The 24,339-nt window shown below is 42.7% G+C and overlaps 2 protein-coding genes and 1 pseudogene across 2 annotated transcripts; 2 read left to right on the top strand and 1 right to left on the bottom strand.

Moving 5' to 3' along the window:
- The first annotated feature begins 520 nt into the window (after positions 1–520).
- LOC124015139 (riboflavin-binding protein-like) lies at positions 521–8,008 on the top strand. Its single transcript, XM_046330107.1, has 6 exons — positions 521–683; positions 1,464–1,671; positions 1,836–1,929; positions 2,190–2,318; positions 2,448–2,544; positions 6,344–8,008. The coding sequence occupies exons 2-6, from the start codon at positions 1,509–1,511 to the stop codon at positions 6,713–6,715; spliced, it is 855 nt and encodes a 284-aa protein (XP_046186063.1). The 5' UTR covers positions 521–683; positions 1,464–1,508; the 3' UTR covers positions 6,716–8,008.
- A 4,402-nt stretch (positions 8,009–12,410) lies between these two features.
- Positions 12,411–14,038, top strand: LOC124015882 (annotated as a pseudogene).
- A 3,984-nt stretch (positions 14,039–18,022) lies between these two features.
- On the bottom strand, positions 18,023–19,892 carry LOC124015881 (transcription factor jun-B-like). Its single transcript, XM_046331363.1, has one exon. The coding sequence runs from the start codon at positions 19,503–19,505 to the stop codon at positions 18,525–18,527; it is 981 nt and encodes a 326-aa protein (XP_046187319.1). The 5' UTR covers positions 19,506–19,892; the 3' UTR covers positions 18,023–18,524.
- Between the last annotated feature and the right edge of the window lie 4,447 nt (positions 19,893–24,339).

Raw genomic sequence — 24,339 nt, 5'->3', positions numbered from 1 at the left:
TTTGAGGGAGGAGGGGAGGACAGGTGACTCAGTACTTGAGGAGGATGCATTTATACCAAGGACAACGCCGCGCCAACATGTTCATATAGGAACAAATCAATTTGACCAATCCACTGACAACCACATCCTGGTGTTTTTCAGTAACTGGTGATTGATACAGAATGACACTACTTGGACATAATATGCTCAGGCCAAATCATTTAAAGGTCATCATATTACATGGATATTTTTCTAATGTATATGATACAAGTGTGTGTGTGTGTGTGTGTGTGTGTGTGTGTGTGTGTGTGTGTGTGTGTGTGTGTGTGTGTGTGTGTGTGTGTGTGTGTGTGTGTGTGTGTGTGTGTGTGTGTGTGTGTGTGTGTGTGTGTGTGTGTGTGTGTGTGTGTGTGTGTGTGTGTGTGTGTGTGTGTGTGTGTGTGTGTGTGTGTGTGTGTGTGTGTGATATGGATTACCAGCAAGGGGAGGTAGGTGGGGGAGGTGGCCAGGAGCTTAGATGTCCTTCGGTTAAACCAGTGAGAAACTGTCGTGCTGCCCCTGGGAAGAAGAGATCATAACAAGCATTCAGCCCGGAGGAAGAGCTGCGTAGAGTGGTGCTGATTCGACGACGATTCCAAAGCTGAGGAGACACGTCGCACAAGACCAAGCAGAATCAAAAGGAAAACGGTTTCTCCCACGGACAGGTAGGTTAAGGCAGGCGAGGCGTAAAGTATTTTTGTTGATAGTGGAAAATAAACAAATGGACATAGATTGCAAACTACGCAGTTGGGATGTTGTGGTGTGAAATCTTGTCATGCCCGTTATTTTGTTTAAAGCTAATCAAACATGGTTTTACAGTAGACTATCTTTGCATTTGTTCAAGTCTTAATGATTTTCTCGTCAAATTATTAGTTGATAGTTTAGTTTGTCGGGTATGGTCATAGTTTAACTGAAAGAAAGTCAGTCATTTGTAGGTTTGTAGCTGATAGCCTCAAGTAGCCTACATACAGACGATCTACAATAACCAGCCTACATTGTTATACATCTAACAAAGCGCTTAGTAAACTCTGAAATGTGTCTGAAATGTCTGTAACTCATTTTCTATAAAATACTTAAACGGAAGTTCATAAGAAAATACCATATTTATGATTTAATCAGTTGTTGTTATGCATGCTTAGCGTTATCCAATGGCTAGATAGGCTATAGCTTAATATTTCACAGGCTGTGTCATACATCACACCAATCTTTGAATCTCCTTATTCAGGCTAGATGCTCCATGGTACGTCATTGAATACAAGCTATGTTATGGGCAGACAAGACAGTTTTTGATCAGTGGTGATTGACCTTACTCCCTTTTTGAGGGAAACATTCTCTTTAGTGCTATAGGCAATAGAGAAACGTTCAAATGTCACATTATTTACAAAACTGATCTTCATGTTGAATGGTTCACTGAACCCGCTTTGTCTCCGGTTCCGCTGTCCAAGGTCCTGATTATAGCCGGTTAGCTGAACGTATCGCAGGTTGAAGAAATGGCTATCACGTCAAACTCCCTACCGTTGGTCTGTGCATATTTAGCGGCTACCCTGATTGGTCGCATTTTGTGTTTGGAGGGTGCGTGTCTACAGGACGGTAGACAGAAGGCCACGCCCAGCCAGGAACCTCACCTGAAAGAGTGCACAATCTATGCTGAGAGTGAGTGAGAGCACTGTGCTTTTTAAAGACAACAACATGCATTGTCAAACCATGATAATGAGAGAAAACTGCTGTTGGAAGTTTGCTATCTAAATCCTCAATCCTCATATGAGATGAGGTGTCTCCCCATGGTCATAATCTATCCATATCTGTTCTCTCATCAGATGCATGTTGTTCAGGGGATGACATCCAGGATCTTAATCCCATGACCAGTGAGAAGAACAGCCCCTGGGACAAGTGTGGGAAACTGAGCCCGAAGTAAGTCTTTGATCATGACTAGCTGATATAACCAATATTTTCAATCTATCACATCAAAGCCAATAGCCAGCAGAGACAAAACCATTACACTGCTGGAGCAAAGAGAGTTACATGCTGTGGTCTTTCTCTCTCTCTCTCTCTCTCTCTCTCTCTCTCTCTCTCTCTCTCTCTCTCTCTCTCTCTCTCTCTCTCTCTCTCTCTCTCTCTCTCTCTCTCTCTCTCTCTCTCTCTCTCTCTCTCTCATCCATCTCTATGACCAGGTGTGAGGACTTCCTGAAGCGTGTGACCTGTTTCTACCGTTGTTCCCCTGATGCAGCCCGCTGGCCACACTCTCACCTCCAGTCCTCCATGCAGGCCGTGCCACTGTGCCACAGCTTCTGCCGTGACTGGTGAGCTCACTACAATAATCTAGGGTCCCCAATGTAAACTGTACTGAAGGCTCTGCGCTAATCACATCATCCAGCAGTATCAAATGTTGATCTGTCATCTGGTCATTGCAACATAACATTTTTCTTCAGGTATGAGGCCTGCAGGATGGACATGACATGTGCTCGTAACTGGGCCAGAGACCCCAGAGGACAGAACTGCACTGGGAACTGTGTGCCGTATCAGCAGGTAGGCTGTTGATTGGATGGGCAGCAGCCAGTCTCATGGGAGGGAGCCATGTTGAGTTGGCTGTAATGCTGTGTTGAGCTGTGTTTTAACCTTGCTATAAATATATATTTTTTTTTTCAAAAAGAGATATTTAGACTCAATTGTTAATTTCTTTGAGGAAGTTAAGAACCGTCCTAGTCTCTTTCTCCAGCTGTGTCTCTTATGATAGAGCTGTAGGAAGATATAGAAGCCTGGCATGCAAGGCTAGGTTAGCAAAGAATCATGGTAGTATAGCTGAGTGGTCTCAGTGGCTGCTGGTCTCAGTGGTCAGTGAGGGGCTAAGGACACAGAGCCTGGCTCAGTGGAATAAAGGAGGGGCTCTGCCAGGGGAGGATTGGGACCAGAAATCGGCCCTGGCATTTCTATCAAACCTGCTTTTTTTCTCCCTTGAGGCCCACACACCGGCCCATTTCTTTCCTCGAGGTCCCCACACCGGCTCATTTCATTCCTCGAGGCCCCCACATTGGCCCATTTCTTTCCTTGAGGCCCCCATTATTAGCCAGATAATGATTATTTTGCACAAAAAAATCCAAGTTAGACAGGCCCACTGTGATAAAAAATGGTCCAGCCTGCCTGGCATTTGTCCAGAATGCCAGATTGCCAGTCCGCCCCTGGGCTCTGCTCTGTACTGTTCCACTGGACAGAGGAGGATATAAAAAGAGGCAGAGTGACCCAGGGCGTGTGCACAGCTGGGACCAACTGCGAACCTCCCAGTCACACACAAACATGCACGCACACCAGAGGAGGCTGATGGGAGGAGATGTAGGAGGACGTGCTCATTGTAATGGCTGTATTGGAATGAATGGAATGGTACCAAACACATCAAACACATGGAAAAACAACGGTTCCATTGATTCCATTCCAGCCGTTACAGTGAGCCCGTTCTCCTATAGCTCCTCCCACCAGCCCCCTCTGACACACACACACACACACGTAATCAGTGGTTGGATGTGATGATGAGAGGTGACAGGAGTGTGTGTATGTTTATGTGGAAGAGACAGGTCAGGGAACCACAAATATACCAAATAAAAACGTAATTATTGTGAGGCCATTCAATGAAAGTTAAGCTGCTCTGAATATGAGGGTCCTGCTACACAGAGACCTTCAAAAGACCCCAAAAGGAGGAGTCAGAATGTTTGAACAAAACAACTCACATCTAATAGAAATATTGTTAACACAATAACAATATGTTCACAGATTTATGCTATTCATTAGTTTGACCCTTTTCTTAAGAGCAACTGACTCAATGGAACTCAAATGAGGTTGGAAGCTATTTGTGTCCTGGCATTTTAATGACGGCTATTTTAATGATCTTCAGCTGTTCAAAAAACAATTATTCTGAGGTAAACAGTTTGTAGGTTAGACTGGAATGTTTCACTTGATTCCTCATTAGAGGAAGGAAATGGGATGCTAACTGCACCTCACGCATTCACATGTCCTCTCTAATCGAGATGACAGCGCTTCAGTCTGCCTCAGGGCTACTGTACACAGCACAGGCAGGCTCCAAATATATACACGGAAAACACACACACCAACAAACACATGCACATTGTGCACTCACATATAGGCTACACACACACACAAACAAACACATACTCATTCTGCACTCACATATAGGCTACACACACACACAAACAAACACATACTCATTCTGCACTCACATATAGGCTACACACACACACAAACAAACACATGCTCATTCTGCACTCACATATAGGCTACACACACACACAAACAAACACATGCTCATTCTGCACTCACATATAGGCTACACACACACACAAACAAACACATGCTCATTCTGCACTCACATATAGGCTACACACACACACAAACAAACACATGCACATATTGCATTCCCACATAAGCTAGACACACACAAAAACATTAGTACATGCACATACAATACTGCACACACACGTACAAACCATGAAAACGTCCCCCTGGCCCTTCTCCCAGGCTCCTCTCTGGCTTTCTCCCTCGTCATCTGTAAGCTCTGCTGGCTCCTCTCCATATTCTCACTGGCCACAGCAATGTGCTGGGGCTTCTTAACATCATCAACAAGGAAACCAACACTCTCTTCATGCTCTCCACTCAAACACTGGTTATGAAGTGGGCAGTGACTCTGCACTAACATGCCCACAGACTGGCAAGCCTGTGTTGCGATAACAGCAGGTTGACATTTATTGGGATGAATCTTATCCTTAAGGCAGAACTGAGCGATTTCCTCTAGATTCAGGCAACGGCAAAGTAAAAATATTTTCTATATTGTAAAAATTAATGAAAACAAATGTAAGGTCAGGGTTAGGCACTAGGGTTAGGCACATGACCATGGCCACCTCAGGAGAGGAGGCTAGTAATAAGACCAGCTAGTAGCTATCTGCTGCACAGCAACAGCACTGTCCTTTTAACACAGTCAATATAGCAGTGCTTCCTAAATGTTTTAGGTGACTCATTCACTCCTTATCCCTCAGACAGACAGGATGAGAGGAGAAGAGAAGAGAGGAGAAGAGAGGAGAGGAGAGGAGAGGAGAGGAGAGAGGAGAGAGAGAAGAGGGAGAGTGGGGAGAGAGGAGAGGATGAGAGAGTAGAGGGAGAGTGGGAGAGAGGAGAGAGGATGAGAGAGAGAGGAGAGAGGGGGAGAGAGAGAGAGAGGAGAGAGGAGAGAGGAGAGAGGAGAGAGGAGAGGGGAGAGGGAGAGGAGAGAGAGAGAGGAGAGAGGAGAGAGGAGAGAGGAGAGAGGGGAGAGGGGGAGAGGAGAGGGGAGAGGAGAGAGAGAGAGAGGGGAGAGGGGGAGAGGAGAGGGGGAGGGAGGAGAGAGGAGATGGGGGAGAGAGGAGATGGGGAGAGGAGGGGGAGGGGGGGGAGTGGGGAGGGATGAGAGAGAGAGAGAGGAGAGAGGGAGAGGAGAGGAGAGGGGGAGGCAGGAGGGAGGGGAGAGGAGGGAGGAGAGAGGAGAGTTGTAATGGTAGCACTTCTTACAAAGTGGGGATGACTCACTCCCCAGAGAATCAGAGCTTATATATATATCAGAGCTTCATTTGACCTATATTGTCACAGCAAAATAATCATTCAGCAACAGGATTTAAGTGCTTAGTCCATAATGTAGCTGGAGCTGTGGTTAAGCTATTAGCTGGCCAAAAGTAGGCTACATGAAAAGTGTAATACTGTTAATATAATTGTAGAATTGTTAGATTGGGTTTTCAGTTCATTTATCTAAATAACAAAGCTCATCTGCATTGCTCGGGGTACAGGAAAATTCTCAGCAACAAAGAGTGATCAAATTAAGAACCTACATCTGTAAATGTGTAGACCCATGGTGTCACTACCATTCTACTAATAAGCTTTTCCAATATCAAGCTTTTCTGAGAAATGTAGACTTAATGATGTTTTTTTGGCCCTAAAACCTGAATTTGGATTAAAGTGAAGGGAAAAACATGTTTATTTCTCTCTATCAGCTGGCTTTTAGATGACAGATGAAGCATGACCTTGTGTGCTGCTCCCCCGTGTCTCTAAAAGCCTTACTCTGTATGATGAGGGCACTAATGGATGGGTGAGAGAGGGGTGGGAGTGGCAGCTGCTGCCTGGCAAAGGCTTTGTTCTGTTTTTTCAGAAAAGGTACACCTTTGTGTAATCAATAGTCCCAATTAAAACAAGTGCCTTAATCTTAACTTAACTTTGCAACACACAGAACAGATAAGGGTCATATTGAATCAAATGTCAAACTACACCTCCAATGATTTGCTCTTTGCTACCACAGATGTACCAGCACGGCCGGGACCTGTGTGAGAGCCTGTGGGGGGACGCCTTCATGACGGTGGAGGATGAGGAGGAGGAACGGGAGGGGGGTGAGGGTATTAGCAATGGTAATGGTGGACGTCCCTGTGGATGCCTGACCCTCAGCCCCTCGGACAGGGAGGTGATCGCTGCCCTCAGGGCCCTGGAGGAAGACCCAGAGGAGCTGGACACCACCAAGAGTGGCTTGCCTCAGTATCGTGCCCCCTGCCACACGCAGCCCCAGACCAAGCCTGCCACACTGCCCCTGCAGGCGCGGAGGAGCAACGGCAACATTGTGATGCGGAAACGCTCGGTCGTGGTGGATGATGTGGAGGGTAGTGGGAGTGGGCTGTAGATGAACTGACAGAATCTGATCTCTGAATCTGTAGCTCTGTCCCCAAGCTGGGGTTGTCATATCTTGCTCCTATAACTAACCTTACCTCACATACTGTACCTCTCATGACTCACCATTATAACCCATCAATCAAATGTTGCTTAGAGACGCTCCATGTTTTGAAGTATTACCAAACATATAAACCATTATGACATGACATGCCCTTAACACTGTGTAAATAATGTACGAATAATGACATTGACCGTAACATTATTATGAAAGGTTAAACAATCAACAGCTACAATCAAAGTGTATGACATCATGTTGTATTACAGTCTGTTGTTACATGGTACTTGGCCCAGGGACTGCAGTTGAGAATTAGCCGGCTGGCTAAAACTTTTATACAGTAGTAATGTTGATTAATGTTCCCTGTCCCTGTAAAAGTAAATGTAATAAAGTAAGCTAATAAATGTAATAAAGTAAGCTAAAAACAGGTGACACCATTCATGATCGACATCAATGTTTGGCATGTAATTGTCAGTCATGTAAGCTGATTATAAACATATGTAGTCATGCAGCTACATTAGTAGGCCTACAAATGAAAATATCTATCATCTTGTGAGGTGCCTGGGACTGCCTCGATACATATCATACTGTAGAGTTGTGTTTACCCATCAGTGGACTGCAGTAGTTTCTAAACTGTATGGTGTAACTATGCCATCAGACTAGGCATACAGGAGATATATCCATATCCATACTGAAGTGTCCAAAATTCCTCTATTCCTCAATCCTAAACACTTTTTTTTTAGACATACCTGTACAACTGTCAACATGCTTGGCATACTTAGCTGTTGTGATATAACGTAATGTACTACTGTTTTCTTGTCATGAAATGTTTGAGAGTGGAGGAGGGGGGTAGGGTGTGTGTGTGCTGCACAGCCACATCACTAGAGTGGTTGCCATCCTGCAAGCATAGGAGTCAGATGTAAAAAAAAAAAATGATGAAGTATTCTTTATAGCTGGAGGAAGTCTTGAATTTCAGAAAGAGAATCTGCGCAAAGGACAGACTTAGACTGCTGATGTAGAAACATGACTCATGCCAGTAAGGCTTTTGTGTTAGTATGATAATGCATCGGAACTCTATTCAGGCAATGTCATTCAAAATGCTGTGAAGTAGAATTAGAGCCAAACTCTATAGAATGTCTATAGAAGGGAGGACCAAAAGGGAACCTGTTTGTCTGAGTGTGACATGAATACCTATTTGGGGTTCTTTTGTTTCTTGACATCCTCAATAAACAATGGATTTCAAAATCATTCCATTGGTCTTTGCTATTGTGTTGTTATTAGAGCCATTGCCAGATCAAAAGACATAGCAAATACGTGTTCTGTGTTCTCCATATGCAGCACTGTCCAACCGTTTGACCTGTCACCTCAGGATAAGAACACTGTGTATTCCAGGGATGATGTCATCACCCAACACGGCCGAAGGGTCGGTCCACCTCTGACGTTCTCACCAGTCCAGCTCAAGCAGGCAGACAGCTTGACAGTTTGATTATGGGAGTGAATAAAAATAGTATATGTATTGTTCAAATTACAAAGGCGCCACATCAGAGGTTAAAGCCATCAATATGGTTGTTCTTGTGACACTCAAATTAGTAGTTTGAGAGAGTGTGTGTGTGTGTGTGTGTGTGTGTGTGTGTGTGTGTGTGTGTGTGTGTGTGTGTGTGTGTGTGTGTGTGTGTGTGTGTGTGTGTGTGTGTGTGTGTGTGTGTGTGTGTGTGTGTGTGTGTGTGTGTGTGTGTGTGTGTGCGTGTGCGTGTGTGTGCACGTGCTTACGTGCGTGTGTGTGCGTGTGCGTATGTGTGTGTGTGTGCAATTGCAGCCTGCTCCACCCTCTCCAATTCTCCTGCCTATTATCAAGGCACACTCCCTTCGTTCTTCTGTATAATTCCTAGGATTGATAGTCCATGTTTCTGCCCATGTACAGTACATTACGGGGAGATTATAAATATGTACAAGCAACTGCCAAAATAATGGAAACACTTGAATAAATGAGGGATTCAAAGGATATTGAAAGCAGATACTTCCACACAGGTGTGGTTCCTGAGTTAATTAAGCATTTTAACATCCCATCAATCTGGGCAGGCAATTATTTTGGCTAGCATAGCTATGCCCCCATTGGATGACAATGCCCCTATCCACAGGGCACGAGTATTCAATGAATGGTTTGATTAGCATGAAAATGATGTAAACCATATGCCATGGCCTTCTCAGTCAACAGATCTCATCCCAAATTGAACACTTATGGGAGATTATGGAGTGATGCCTGAGACAGCATTTTCCACCACCATCAACAAAACACCAAATGATGGACTTTCTCGTGGAAGAATGGTGTTGCATCCCTCCAATAGAGTTCCAGACACTTGTATAATTTTTGCCAAGGTTTATTGAAGCTGTTTTGGCTCGTGGTGCCCAACGCCCTATTAAGACACTTTATGTGGGTGGTGTTTCCTTTATTCTGCCAGTTACATGTAGCTCTATATCATTTTACACAGCGGGTCTGTAGACTCTGACAGGCCTTTTTTCCCTTTGCACTTTATTAAAAATATTGTCAAGGGGCAGTGTCATTGAACTCCAGCAGTAGAATACATTGCTTGTCAAATCATTGTTCAAAATCATTAGGCCTGTCTATGCTTTATTGCTTGAAGGTCTAAACCGCTGATACCATGGATCATTTAGCTATTTGATATTTGATTTAGAATTGTATATTGAATTTGGCCTTTACTACTATAGCCCATAGAAACACGTTGAATTACGCATTCATAAATGGCAACAACATAATAGTGTCCAAAAATAAATCACATGGAATAAGGTTTTGAAGTGTCTGTCCTAAAAGTTCAAAGATGGTACATAATATTTGTAGTCAGAAGACACTATTTTTTTTGTTTTTGTTTTTTAATTTTACCCCTTTTTCTCCCCAATTTCGTGGTATCCAATTGTTAATATCTTGTCTCATCGCTTCAACTCCCGTACGGGCTCGGGAGAGACGAAGGTTGAAAGTCATGCGTCCTCTGATACACAACCCAACCAAGCCGCACTACTTCTTAACACAGCGCACATCCAACTCGGAAGCCAGCCGCACCAAAGTGTGGAGGAAACACTGTGCACCTGGCAACCTTGGTTAGCGCGCACAATTTTGACATTTCTGTGCATTCTCGACAATCGCTAATCAACATCGAAAAATAGCACGTTTTTTCTGCGAACCTGCACATCATCATCTTCTGTCTTTCGTGGCATCAATGTGATTGGTTATGTCAGGGGAATCGGTGGTCCATTAGTCTAGTGTATGTCAAGCGATCCTGGGGAGCTTTGTGTTCACATTGTCCTAAAAAAATGGGAACAGGACTATAAAATTTAAGCGAACCTGAACTCAGACCAACGAGTTCGGTTCGCTTTCTTTGAGGTCCTTTGGAGTATTCACACTACACAAAATAATAAGCGAACCGCACTGAGTTCACACAAACCGGATGGTAGTCTTTCTGACGCTTTTGCACAAAATAGTTAACAACATCATCTAGATATGTATGCAACAAAAGTTCAACATTCAGCTTCTGCAACCATTTCTGTCAAGGCATACAGTTTGACGCATGCGTTCGATAAATGATATGCACCACACCGAACGCAGTTCTGCAACGCAGTGCAAGGCAAACGCAGCGTTTCATTGGAAATTAATGTAATTGTCGCCACCAGACAATTTACATTGACCCCCCCCCCTTTTGTACAGTGCTGCTGCTCGCTGTTTATTATCTATACATAATCACTTCGCCCCCACCTACATGTACAAATAACCAGTACCCCGCACACTGACTCAGTGCAGGTGCCCGCTGTATATAACCTCATTATTGTTATTCTTATTGTGTTACTTTTTTATTATTACTTTTTATTTGAGTCTACTTGGTAAATATTTTCTTAACTCTTCATGAACTGCACTGTTGGTTAAGGTTACTTGTTGTTCTCGGCACATGTGACTAATAAAGTTTGACTTGATTTGATGAATTCTGGTGTACCAAAATGCAATGACATGGTGTGTTCGAAGCATGAATCCTTGATGGGTGCACATCCCAGTCTATAGTTATACATGAAATGCCATGTTCACTTGCTGGTCGGAACTAGGAAACTCAGACATTTTTCTGAAATATGAACTATACTTAACAAAAATATAAACACAACATGCAGAAATGTTAAAGATTTTACTGAGTTAAAATCAATTGAAATAACATCATTAGGCCCTATCTATGGATTTCACATGACTGGGCAGCCATGGGTGAACCTTGGAGGCAGTGGTGTAAAGTACTTCAAAGTACTACTTAAGTCGTTTTTGTTGGGGTATCTGTACTTTACTATGTATTTTTTTGGCTACTTTTACTTTTACTTCACTACATTCCAAACGAAAAGAATGTACTTTTTACTCCATACATTTTCTCTGACACCCAACAGTACTCATTACATTTTGAATGCTAGCAGGACAGGACAATTGTCAAATTCATGCACTTATCAAGATAACATCTCTGGTCATCCCTATTGCCTCTGATCTAGCAGAATCACTAAACATAAATGCCTCATTTGTAAATTATGTCTGAGTGTTGGAGTGTGCCCCTGGCTATCTGTAAATTTTAAAAAACAAGAAAGTGGTATGCTTAAGTATATTTTAGCAATCACATTTACTTTTGATACTTAAGTATATTTAAAACCAAATACTGTTAGACTTTTACTCAAGTAGTATTTTACTGAGTGACTTTCACTTTTACTTAATTTTCTATTAATGTATCATTACTTTTACACAAGTATGACAATTGGGTACTTTTTCCACCACTGCTTGGAGGGCATATGCCCACCCACTTGGCAGCCAGGCCCACCCACTGGGGAGTCAGGCCCAGCCAATCAGAATGAGGTTTTCCCCACAAATGGGTTTTATTGCAGACAGAAAAACTTCTCATTTGATCTTGGCAAATGAGAAATATTCACTAACAGGGATAAAAAACAAATGTTGACGTTTTTGAGAAATAAGCTGTGCGGTATGGACGTTTTCTTGTATTTTATATTTCAGCTACTGAAACATGGGGCCAACACTTTAAACGTTGCACTCATATTTTTGTTCAGTGTAGTTGTAGTTATACACGTGCTGCGTTAAACGAATCAGCATGTCTGACATTTCCGAGTTTCCTAGTTCCGATTAGGATGTGAGTGCGGCATATCCCCCCCAAAAACAGTAGCCTAGTAGGAAGATAGGCAGAAACGGTTTATCCTATAGAAATCCCGATCACGCTTTTGTAGGCGATGTCATGGCGACGTTTGCTAGCTAAAAGCTCATGAGCAGAAACACGTCATCGGGTCTAACGGTCTTCTCACGCCGAACTGCGCATGTGCATGCCGTCAATTATAAAGTTGTTTTTGACGAAAATGTAAACGTGTCAGTTTGACACTTTCACGAAGTTCAGGTAATAATATATTAAACTACCTAAGACATTGGCTCGAATCTAGGTTGTGCTTTCATATTTACAAAATTAACAGCTAAGGAAGAACTTGTTAGTTCTCTCATTGACTTCTCAAACTCCGGCCGAGTCTGCTTGGTCATTTTCCCGGAAGTCTCGCGATGTTGTGTCTCTGGGTTTAGAAACTCTGTGCTATACATTTCCACGATCTGTTGCCACTTGATTGTGCACTTTCTTTGACACAAACTCAGACACCTGTACTATTTCTTATTACTTGTGTGGCGGTGACCTAAGAAAGTAGCAATAGCATGTGTACCTCTACACTCTACTGACACTATCAAACTGCTGACAGACGAGGTGGAGTAGGCTAGACTGTAGAGAGGGGTAATAGATCAGACAGCCTAAGCTAGTTTGGTTGTTGGCTGTGTGAACTGCAGTGTTATTTTATTCGGCTATTGTAGATTACACGTTTTATCTTACAATGTTTGGAATGCAGTAGATTGATAGAACAGTTTAATGTTTAATACTAGCTTTAACTCTACCAAACTCTTATCGGAAGTTCATGTTTCATGCGCTGTCCAGGTCTCTCTCCCCCTCCTGTGCAGGATCAACACAGAGAGGAAAGACAGAGGTCTGGGCCCTATGAAGATCCCTCTGCTGGCTGACCCCACCCAGGCCATCTCCAGGGACTACGGAGTGCTGAAGGAGGATGAGGGTGTAGCCTACAGGTCTGTTACCAAGCTCTGGGACAAGTCTTACAATCCTATTCACTCACTCACTCACTCACTCACTCACTCACAGCTGCCCATTTCCTGACCTTTATAAAGTGCTCAGCCCTAAACCTGTTCTAACCTTCCTCCAAACTGCCCAGAGGTCTGTTTGTGATTGATGACAAGGGCATCCCGAGACAGATCCCCATCAACGACCTGCCAGTGGGGTGCTATGTGGATGAGACACTGCACCTGGTGCAGGCCTTCCAGTACACTGACAAGTTTTGAGAGGGTGAGAGGAGGAGGGGACAGAGAACAGGTTGGGCATTTAGAGTAGGATGTGCAGACATCTCAGGACATGGCAGGAAACTCATATTGTTAGGCACCAATAGACCTCCATTGTATGCACTCTAGTGCTACTTGACCTCTAGCCCCTCTTCAGCTCAGTTCCCATTCTTATTAGAATATACAGTACATTTAGTGAGCAAATGTGTTTGATATACACTGTATGTTCACAGGGCAGATGTGTGACTTGTTCTTTACAGTTTGCCCAGCAGGATGGAGACCAGGGAGAGACACCATCGTCCCAAACGTCCAGAAGAGCAAGGAGTTTTTCTCCAAACAGAACTGATCCATCCACACCTCCTTAGAGGTGCTACATCTATACAGGGTACTAACTGAGCACTTACTGTTGTTAGCTGGATCGCTGACTGACTGAGTCTGCTCATCGCATTGATTCTGTGTAAACTACACAGTCAGTGGGGATGTGTTTTGTGAGACTTCTTGAAAATGATATATTATTTGTGTATTAGGCTTGGTGTTGGTTCCATCATCGGACTTATTTTACTGCTGTTCTCCAGTCATTTTTAATTATCTCATTTTTATTTAACACTTATTTTTTTATTAAATCTGCATTGTTGGTTAAGGGCTTGTAATTAAGCATTTCACTGTAAGGTTGTATTCGGTGCAAGTGACAACTAACATTTGATTTGATTACAATTCAAACAGTGCTATGTGAGTCTTTTCAAATCAAATCAAATGTATTTGTCACATACACATGGTTAGCAGATGTTAATGCGAGTGTAGCGAAATGCTTGTGCTTCTACTTCCGACAATGCAGTAATAACCAACGAGTAATCTAACTAACAATTCCAAAACTACTACCTTATACACACAAGAATAAAGGGATAAAGAATATGTACATAAAGATATATGAATGAGTGATGGTACAGAGCGGCATAGGCAAGATGCAGTAGATGGTATCGAGTACAGTATATACATATGAGATGAGTATGTAAACAAAGTGGCATAGTTTAAAGTGGCTAGTGATACATGTATTACATGTAGATGATAGAGTACAGTATATACAGTATACATATGAGATTAATAATGTAGGGTATGTAAACATTATATTAAGTAGCATTGTTTAAAGTGGCTAGTGATATATTTTACATCAATTCCCATTATTAAAGTGGCTGGAGTTGAGTCAGTGTGTTGGCAGCAGCCACTCAATGTTAGTGGTTTTGTTGATGAACTTGAATGTTAATAAAAAAAACAGAATTTATAGCTACATTTTTCTCTAGTTTTGTAGTGATGAAGCATTTGGAAGTTGCTTTTGCCTTTTTAAAGAAAATATAGTTTAAAACCAAGTGTTTTATTCAGTACTTTTCTATTGGAGTATGACATTAACACTGGTATAGAGTTAATAGTAAGCTTTAGTTACTAACCACTAGATGGTGGTATGCACACATGCAACAAGCAATGTCTCTGTTTTTCTGGAACACTGGTTTTGTATAGGTTTTGTTTACTGATATGATACAAATAAATTAGTTTTAAAGAGCAACTGCCCCTAAAAAACAACCTCTCATTTAGAAATCCGCCTGTGTGGCATCGAGTCAGAGACATTTATTCTGCTGTCTAAATTTAGTATAATGTGTAAATTGAATAATTTTGGTCGTAGTCTCATCCAAAACTGAGTTTTGTGGGACTTGTGGTCCTGACTGCATCACAATGTAAACGAAGGTTGGGTTTGTTTCAATCCTGCCCACAGCTGGCAGCACACAAGTAATAATTCATTAGGAGTGCAGCTGCATGTGACCCAATTGTAATGCCTGTGCTTGGGTTGACTTTGGATATACTGTACCAATAGGGCTAGTTAGGGACCATTGCTAAATTACACAATGTAGATGGGACAATATGATAAAATTCCAATAGCTGCAAATTTCAATGACTTAAACACCTCAAACCAACTATAAATTGTAGAAATTATAATACAAAAATGTAAAGCATGACGAGAACTAAAAGGTGTACAACATGAAAATATTCACATTTACATTGTGTAGTTTATTGACAGTCCCCAATTTGCCCTAACCAACCTTGTCACAGTCGGACACCAGTCGGCTGAAGCTAATTGGCTAAATAGTTTGGTTAACTCATCCCACCTGCGAACACACACACATCAAACCACATCCTGATATCAACTCATACATTGAATTCAGTCATGGCCGTTAGCATTTCTTAATTAACCTAATCTAAAACGAGGCCAGATCTGGAAGTGTAGTTGCCCTTTTAAAGTTTTAATATTATAATATATTATAAACATTCTCTATTTTTGAATGACCCCACTTGTTATGACCAAACTGCTTCTTGTATCTCCCAGGGTGATAGTGAACCCTGCATGTCTCAGAAGAGGTTATAATCTGATCCCTGTGTTCCAGAGGTCATTCATGGTGAGTTGCACACTTTACACTGCATGTCAACTCCATTCTATTACAACTTAACTCACTCCTCTGGTGACATATGGGACTGAGAAACCAGACATTATGTAGACTCCTACTTATCACAAATTGACTGTCTTTAAAAGATTATGGGATTACCTCCCTCGGTTTGAGATCGATGGAAAAAGCTTGTAGTAGTGTTTTAGACGATTCCTATTGAAGACCTATGTCGCCTTCACGTACACATTCAGCATGCAAAATCCCATTCAATCTGCATTGTCCTACGTAGGTCTAAATGTCTCTGAAATGAGTTATGTAATTATTGAAAGAAGCTCAGATGGCCATGGTGAGGTGGGAGGAATATGTATGATGCGAGAGAAATGTGGGAGATGGAGCGAGAGAGTGAGGCCTGTAGGAGTGAAAGGGGGCTATAGGGGAGGAAAATAAACCCACCCCAGATCTTCATACATCATCACCTGCATCACAGATGTTCCCACAGACACTGATGGCTGTGGGCTGTGGTAGCAAGAAGCTGAAATGGGCAGGTTGTGCGTGTGTATTTATACATATTGTGTAGGCCTATACATAAATAACCATGGTAACATCATGTTTATGTATTTCCCCCTTGGTGGGATCTGAGAAATCAAGTATCCAAAAAACATTGGTTCCATCTGGCAATGGAACATTTACACTCCCACCAATGTGTTAAGAAGTGAAAACAATAGAAGAGTACAATAAATTGGTATAGGAAAGAGAAGTGTTAAATTAGGACCCCTTAGCTCGACTATCACATTTTAATTATGTATGTGTTATAACAAAATAAATAAATAGAAAATCTTACAAGATTTTTTTACTAAAACACAAACTGCACTTGTTTTTATGAATACTAGTAGGACTATTTAAACTGAAAGATACACAAATGGAATACACGTAGGTGTCGTAGCTGATATTTTCCATATTGGGGCATAAAAAATGTTTAAAAAAAGATTTAACCTCTCTCCAAAACAGCTGAGGTGAGAAAGTGTGTCAAAACCCCAGCGTTCAGCGATTCTTTTGAAGTGGTTTTCTTTTATTTTCTTCTCAAGTGTGTTGAAGGTTGTGGAGAGCAGGCTTGGCTGGGTTGTTTGCCTAGCTGGCTGCGGTAGCCTACATCATTAACTGCTTAACAGGACAGAATTCCCCTCCTGGTTTCCTGAGAACAGCTTGTGCATACTCAATAACTCCTCTGTCTGCCAAAGACCGCAAAAAACAACAGGAGTTGCAACTGTTGCCAACTTTGAAGGGCTTGAATTTAAACTGTTTGGATAAGAAGTTAATGTATGATGACTAATCCTCAATTAACTAGACTTTAAATGAGACTTTTCCCATATCCCTAACTCAATTCAAAGAGAACAGGGCCTCACATATTTCTCTGATGTCCCCACAATGTTCTTGTCCTTGGCAATGCCAACCCAACCATACACACAGATGCTCTCACACACCAGATGCCCACTCACTTCTACTGCTCTGCCAAGCGGTGTGGCAACTTTAAACACCCCCGGCATTCCAAAGGCCACTGTCACTTCCTTCCATGTGCGCTCATTCAAATATAAGACCCTAATCTGTCTTAACTGTGGTGTGTACGCAACCACCATGTTTACTTACCCTGGCTGGGCATCATGGGAAACAATGTGCCCAGAATGAGCTGGTGGCCATTGGACATCAGTCTTTATACAAATAATGATCCAACCAGAGAATTGGACTGAGGACAGACACCTTGAATATGGGATGACTGAATATTTTTGTCTAGTGGTAGACCACTTCATGCCATAAGAAAAATGTAGTAATATACTGTAATTTAAAATAGCCAAGAAAAGTTAGTGGCTGAACTTTGTAGTAATTTGTTAACCCTTGCGAAATTATGACTGTGCCAAGTCCATATCTGGTCAAAGTTTGTTTCCTTGTCATGCTCCTTGTCGCAGTTCTTAATTACCCTATGCGCCAGCTTAGTTTCAATAATAATATTGGAAATTCCGTTAAGCAAAACCCTCTTATTGTTAGTGTTAGATGAAGTGGAATGAAACCAAATTTGCAAGGCGGGAGTTCCCAGAAATCTTCGCACAGTGACGTAATCGCAACCAAAAATGTCCCTATATGGACACGCTGTGCGTAAAGGAAAGGTAACGCAACGTGCTGACGTCCTGGAAATGAAGGCGCTGAATCGATTGCATAGAATTTATCACTGTAAAGTAGCATGAACTAAACCTATTTAATTCACACGCTTTAGGTTGTTTAGGCATAACACTAGGCTTCAGTAAATGTGTAAAATCATCTGTGCATATACCCTACTCCAACGACCAACTTCTAAATGTCATTTATCAAACACCATGGATGGCATAATGACACCAACAGACAAACATGAAGCCAAAATCATTTTGAAAAGAGACTTTACTTAAATATACATTGCACAAATAAAAAAAGACATCGTAAACATGACTAAATATGAATTTGTCAGGATCAACCTGGCAAACAAAATAACTTACATATTTAATGAATGCAGCATTGCATGACGATATGCAAAATGACAAACAATACCATTTGATACCTAAGCAAACCAACCCATCAAGCGGTCTCTGGTTTGTTTTTCTAGTCACTCAGTGTTAGTGTCTATGTTCCGTCTAGATGCTGTTCCTGTTGTCATGTATTTGGATGATATGGTCCCTTGTGCGGTGTCCAGCATCCGGAAGTACCATTTCTGTCAGTCTTTTACCCGAAATGAGAGTAGCCAACACACAGCCTACGACCGTATTGTCATTACTAACAATAGCCTGCCGGTATATGGCTTAATGCAGTGCGGTTCATGTAGAACATTCCTCCAGTGTTGTCACGTCTAAATCATGAATTACTCTGCGTAATGCCCTCGCCTCTCCATTTAAAATGCCTCCATTTTGCTCGTCAACATCAGCTGACAGCCGCTGCTTACATGTGTCAGGACTTTCTGTTTGAGCTGGGCGACTTGTTCACGAAGCACAGTCGCCGTATTGGAGAGCCCAGCATTGTCCGACTTCAGAACTTTCACCTTGTCCTCCAGTCGGGAGATGCGCTCCAGTTTGCGGCGCCGGCATTTGGTTGCTGCTAGTCGGTTTCTAAGCCTCTTCCGCTCGGCCTTGATTATCTCTTGGTTTTCCATGTCGATTGGGGACATTGGCGGGGAACCGTCGCTGCTGTGTAGATCAGGGACGGTTTGTGGTTCTTCTTTGAAAGCCACAAGGCGCTGTGGATGGACCCCAGCGCCAGGTAGAGAGTACTGAAAGGGGTGTGACGCGTGCGTCGAGGTCTGTTGGTGATGGCTCTGCTGGTGAAGCGGCGGTAAGTAGTTGATGGTGGTACTGGGGTAACTGGATGCGGAAGAGAGGTTAGTGTTTGGGCAATAAGCGTTCAGTGTTGTGTAGATTGGAGGCTCGGGCTGCAGGGAGGAGCCGAAGACACTAGAGGCCGCCGCCGAACAGGTCGTCACACCACCCGCTCCAATAGACACGTTGGGCGGGGCTATGGGCATATGGTTTATCTTGTGGAGCTCATCCAGGGCTTTCACGAAGCCCTCCGCAAAGCCCTCCTGCTCATCGGTGATGCTCCGGTTGTAGAAGTACTGGCCTGGGGTGGGAGTAGTAATTATACCGTTACTGTTTTGGATGATAAGCCTTTCGAGTTCGGGGGAAGCAAGCTTCAGTGACCCGAAGTCCTGGTGCGCTGCCTGGTACAAGTCAGACTTGAGGTTGCGATATGGCTCTGTCATGTTCAAATTCATATTCTGCTTTAGGTGCTTGTAGTCGTGCAATGCAGCATCAGAGTGACCGTATGCCGAGAGAAAAGAGTCGTCATGATAAAAAGGCTGCTCCATTTTTGTAGACATAAAGTCGTAGGAAAGTGACCTTACCAGTTGTTTAAACAGTCTCAGGATATTGGTCAACAAATGACGGCGACAGCAAAATGTAGGCTACGCGTCAACGCAAGCACCGGTCTTTTTCAGCAAATATCTTTTTCAGCAATGACCCAAGTTCAAAACTAAAAATTATTTCACTTCTAAAAGTGTGAGGGAAAATCCAAGATGTAGAACAGAGCAGTGGTCCACGAAGGCTGTTAACAGATGAATGACCGCAGTATTGACGTGATCCAATGTCTTGAACTGTCTTTCTCAACCTTGTATAAGAAAACACTAAACTTTATACCCACACATAAGGTTGCGTTCCCGGTATGTTGTTCTATGTGATAAATTCACTCTGAGTGAGCAGCTAGTAACTTGCCGTTTTATATGCACACCAAACATTGGGCGAGTTCGTGTTGCATGGCCCGGTGCCCCGGGTGAGCGGAGTCTATTTATTTTAGACTATTCCATTGGTCCATAAACGAAATCTCCATCCACCCGGTGCACTGGCCATGCAAAACGAATCAGCCCACACACATGCTGTCAAGATTGGCAATGGGAATTGATTGGATAGAAACTATTTGTGCACGCCCAACAACATAACGTCAGGGTTATGACGCGATTGCCAGGAACCACTTCGATTGTATAAACCGATCGTTGACACGCTCATGTAGGCAAGAAAAGTGAACAGTGAAGCAAGGGCTGGATTAAGAATATACTTAGATACATTCTTCACCTACTTCATTGAAATCGCTGTGCATACTAATGCACAACGAGGTTTAGACCCATTTGTCAATATGTTCGTAGGCTGTTGATATGTTGTTTTGTGATCTGACTGTTACATTTTTAACCGCAGTAGAGTACGTTATTGTGATGTTGCGCGGTCCACGTTGTTACATTGTTCCAAATTGATAGGCATTGTCCATCAGACGCTGAGCTGCGCTTCCTAGGCCTACATATTATGTGGACACTATATTGTGACCTTTAAGATTAGTTGCAATTCACTTGTTAATTTTACAGGAAGTTTGTTTGATGAATTGTATGTAGCGGGGATAGCTATTAGCCTAATGTTCTGCTGAAATTATTTTTAATTGTTCCGTGTGCAAATATAATGAACAATGTCGCGATGGGGTTAACGTAACCGTGGAGGAGACCACATAATGTATACCATGTATTAACTATATATACATATTGATGGGATCGAGTACTTCGTTCTGAGGAGAAAATCCGCGTTCCATATTTGGGCATGCCGACGCGTTAGTTCCTCTGAGAGAACTGGGAGCTAAAGGCCCCCCTCAGCCTCATTCCAGCAGCATTCCTGTTGTATAAAGCTCATCCGTGTGAGAGCTAGGGACGTTTTGTTTGAATAATTTGAGATGAAAGCAAATCTTTCTCAGCTATATTTACTGAGTTCATTGTTATCAATTGATGTAATGTACCACACGAGTCTTATTTAATTTGAATTTATCGGTTAAAATTAATAATTCATTGTTTTCAAATTTTAGCAGCGATATTGCCTTTCTCATCTTATTTACAATACATTCGGAAAGTATTCAGACCCCTTGACTTTTTCCACATTTCGTTATGTTACAGCCTTATTCTAAAATTGATAAAATTGTTGTTGTTTTTCTCGTCAATCTACACACAATAATGACAAAACAAAAACAAGTTTTTAGAAATGTTTGCAAATGTATTAAAAAAACTGAAATATCACATTTACTTAAGTATTCAGACACTTTACTCAGTACTTTGTTGAATCACCTCTGGCAGTGATTACAGCCTCTAGTCTTGGGTATGACACTACACGCTTGGCACACCTGTATTTGGGGAGTTTCTCCCATTCTTCTCTGCAGGTCTTTAAAAATACATTTTTTTCTTTATTATATTCTTTATATAACCAGGTAGGCCAGCTGAGAACAAGTTCTCATTTTCAACTGTGACCTGGCCAATATAAAGCAAAGCAGTGCAACACAAACAACACAGAGTAACACATGGGATAAACAAACGTATAGTCAATAACACAATAGAAAAATCTATATACAGTGTGTGCATATGTAGTAAGATTAGGGAGGTAAGGCAAAAAACAGGCCATAGTGGTGAAATAATGACAATTTAGCAAATAAATACTGGAGTGATAGATGAGCAGACGATGAATGTTCAAGTAGAGATACTGGGGTGCAAAGGAGCAAATAAATAAATAACAATGTGGGGATTTTTATTTTTTTATTTTACCTTTATTTAACCAGGCAAGTCAGTTAAGGACACATTCTTATTTTCAATGACTGCCTGGGAACAGTGGGTTAACTGCCTGAACTCTACCGTGGATGAGGTAGTTGGGTGGGCTATTTACAGATGGGCTGTATACAGGTGAGATGATCGGTAAGCTGATGCCTAAAGTTAGTGAGGGAGATATAAGACTCCAGCTTCAGTGATTTTTGCAATTTGTTCCAGTCGTTGGCAGCAGAGAACAGGAAGGAAAGGCAGCCAAAGCAGGAGTTTGCTTTGGGGATGACCAGTGAAATATACCTGCTGGAGCCTGTGCTACGGGTGGGTGCTGCTGTGGTGCCCAGTCAGCTGAGATAAGGCGGGGCTTTACCTATCAAAAACGTATAGATGACCTGGAGCCAGTGGGTTTGGCGATGACTATGAAGCGACGGCAGCCAACGAGAGCATACAGGTCACAGTGGTGGGTAGTATATGGGGCTTTGGTGACAAAACCAGGTGGAAAGCATGGCCAGCCGTAGAAAAATGCTTATTGAAATTCTCGATTATTGTAGATTTATCGGTGTTGACAGTGTTTCCTATCCTCAGTGCAGTGGGCAGCTGGGAGGAGGTGCTTCTCCATGGACTTTACAGTGTCCCATAACTTTTTGGAGTTTGTGCTACAGGATGCAAATTTATGCCTGAAAAAGCTAGCCTTCGCTTTCCTAACTGCCTGTGTATATTGGTTCCTATAACTTCCCTGAAAGGTTGCATATCACAGGGGCTATTTGATGCTAATGCAGTACGCCACAGGGTGTTTTTGTGCTGGTCCAGGGCAGTCAAGTCTGGAGTGAACCAAAGGCTATATCTTTTCTTAGTTCTACATTTTCTACATTTCTACATTTTAAATGTGGCATGCTTATTTAAGATGATGAGGAAAGTGCTTTTAAAGAATAACCAGGCATCCTCTACTGACAGAATGATGTCAATATCCTTCCAGGATACCCGGGCCAGGTTGATTATAAAGGCCTGCTCGCTGAAGTGTGTTATGAAGCGTTTGACAGTGATGAGGGGTGGTAGTTTGATCGTGGACCCATTATGGACGCAGGCAATGAGGAAGTGTTCGCTGAGATCCTGGTTGAAGACAGCAGAGGTGTATTTAGAGGGCAGGTTGGTCAGGATGATATCTATGAGGGTGCCGGTGTTTTCGGATTTAGGGTTGTACTTAGCAGGTTCCTTGATCATTTCTATGAGATTTAGGGCATCTATGTTAGATTGTAGGATGGCCGGGGTGTTAAGAAAATCCAAGTTTAGGTCACCTAACAGTACAAACTCTGAAGATAAATGGGGGGCAATTATTTCACATATGGTGTCCAGGGCACAACTGGGGGCTGAGGGGGGTCTATAACAAGCGGCAACAGTGGGGAGACGTATTTCTGGAAAGGTGAATCTTTAAAAGTAGAAGCTCGTACTGTTTGGAAACAGACCTGGATAGCATGACATAACTCTGCAGGCTATCTCTGCAGTAGATTGCAACTCCGCCCCCTTTGGCAGTTCTATCTTGGTGGAAAATGTTGTAGTTGGGGATGGAAATTTCAGATTTTTTGGTAGTCTTCCTAAGCCAGGATTCAGACACTGTTAGGACATCAGTGTTGGCGGAGTGTGCTAAAGCAGTGAATAAAACAAACTTAGGTAGGAGGGCCTGGGTTAACCTCTACATCACCTGAGGAACAGTGGAGGAGTAGGATAAGGGTACGGCTAAAGGCTATAATAACTGGTCGTCTAGCGTGCTGGGGACAGAGAATAAAAGTAGCAGATCCTTGGGGTGGTAGGATAGATTCAGGGCACAATGTACAGACAATGGTATGTTAGGATGTGAGTACATTGGAGATAAACCTAGGCGTTAAGTGATGATGAGAGAAGTTTTGTCTCTCGAGGCACCAGTTAAGCCAGGTGAGGTCTCCGCATGTGTGTGCGGTGGGACAAAAGAGCTATCTCTAAGGCATTTTGAGCGAGACTGAGGGCTCTACAGTGAAATAAAACAATAAGAACTAGCCAAGACAGCTTTAGACAAGGCATATTGACATTAGAGAGAGGCATAAAGCAAACAAAGGTGTTGATCAGGAGTGCTAAGACAACAACGGGTAAATGGCAATGAATGGGCAGAGCGGGTCAGTTAAGTATATACAGTACCTGAGTTTGAGGCTGGGGCCAACAGGTAAACAAAATGAGGTACCGTGTTATTGAAACAGTCCAGGGGGCATCAGCTGTATAGCCGAGTGATCATAGGGTCAAAAGAGCAGCAATAGGTGAGTCAGGGTGCCATTCGGTAGTCACTACTGCGCTAGGTGAGCAGGAGACAGAGTTCAGAAAAGCTAACGGGCCGGGGCTAGTAGATGGTTCTTCGGCGACATCATAACAGAATGGCCTGTTGAGACCACATCGGGCGATCACGTCGGAAGTCCAGTTGTGATGGATCGGCGGGGCTCTGTGTCGACAATAATGGGTCCAGGCCAATTGGCAAAGGAGGCCCTAGAATTAGCTGGTATATGGGCCTAGCTCGAGGCTAGCTCAAGGCTAGCTGGTGCTTGCTTCGGGACAGAGGCGTTAGCTAACAGTA

The sequence above is a fragment of the Oncorhynchus gorbuscha genome, linkage group LG26, assembly GCF_021184085.1.
Source record: "Oncorhynchus gorbuscha isolate QuinsamMale2020 ecotype Even-year linkage group LG26, OgorEven_v1.0, whole genome shotgun sequence".
NCBI lineage: Eukaryota > Metazoa > Chordata > Actinopteri > Salmoniformes > Salmonidae > Oncorhynchus > Oncorhynchus gorbuscha.
Note: the sequence above shows the minus strand (reverse complement) of the source record. Positions and strands in the feature narration are given on the sequence as shown.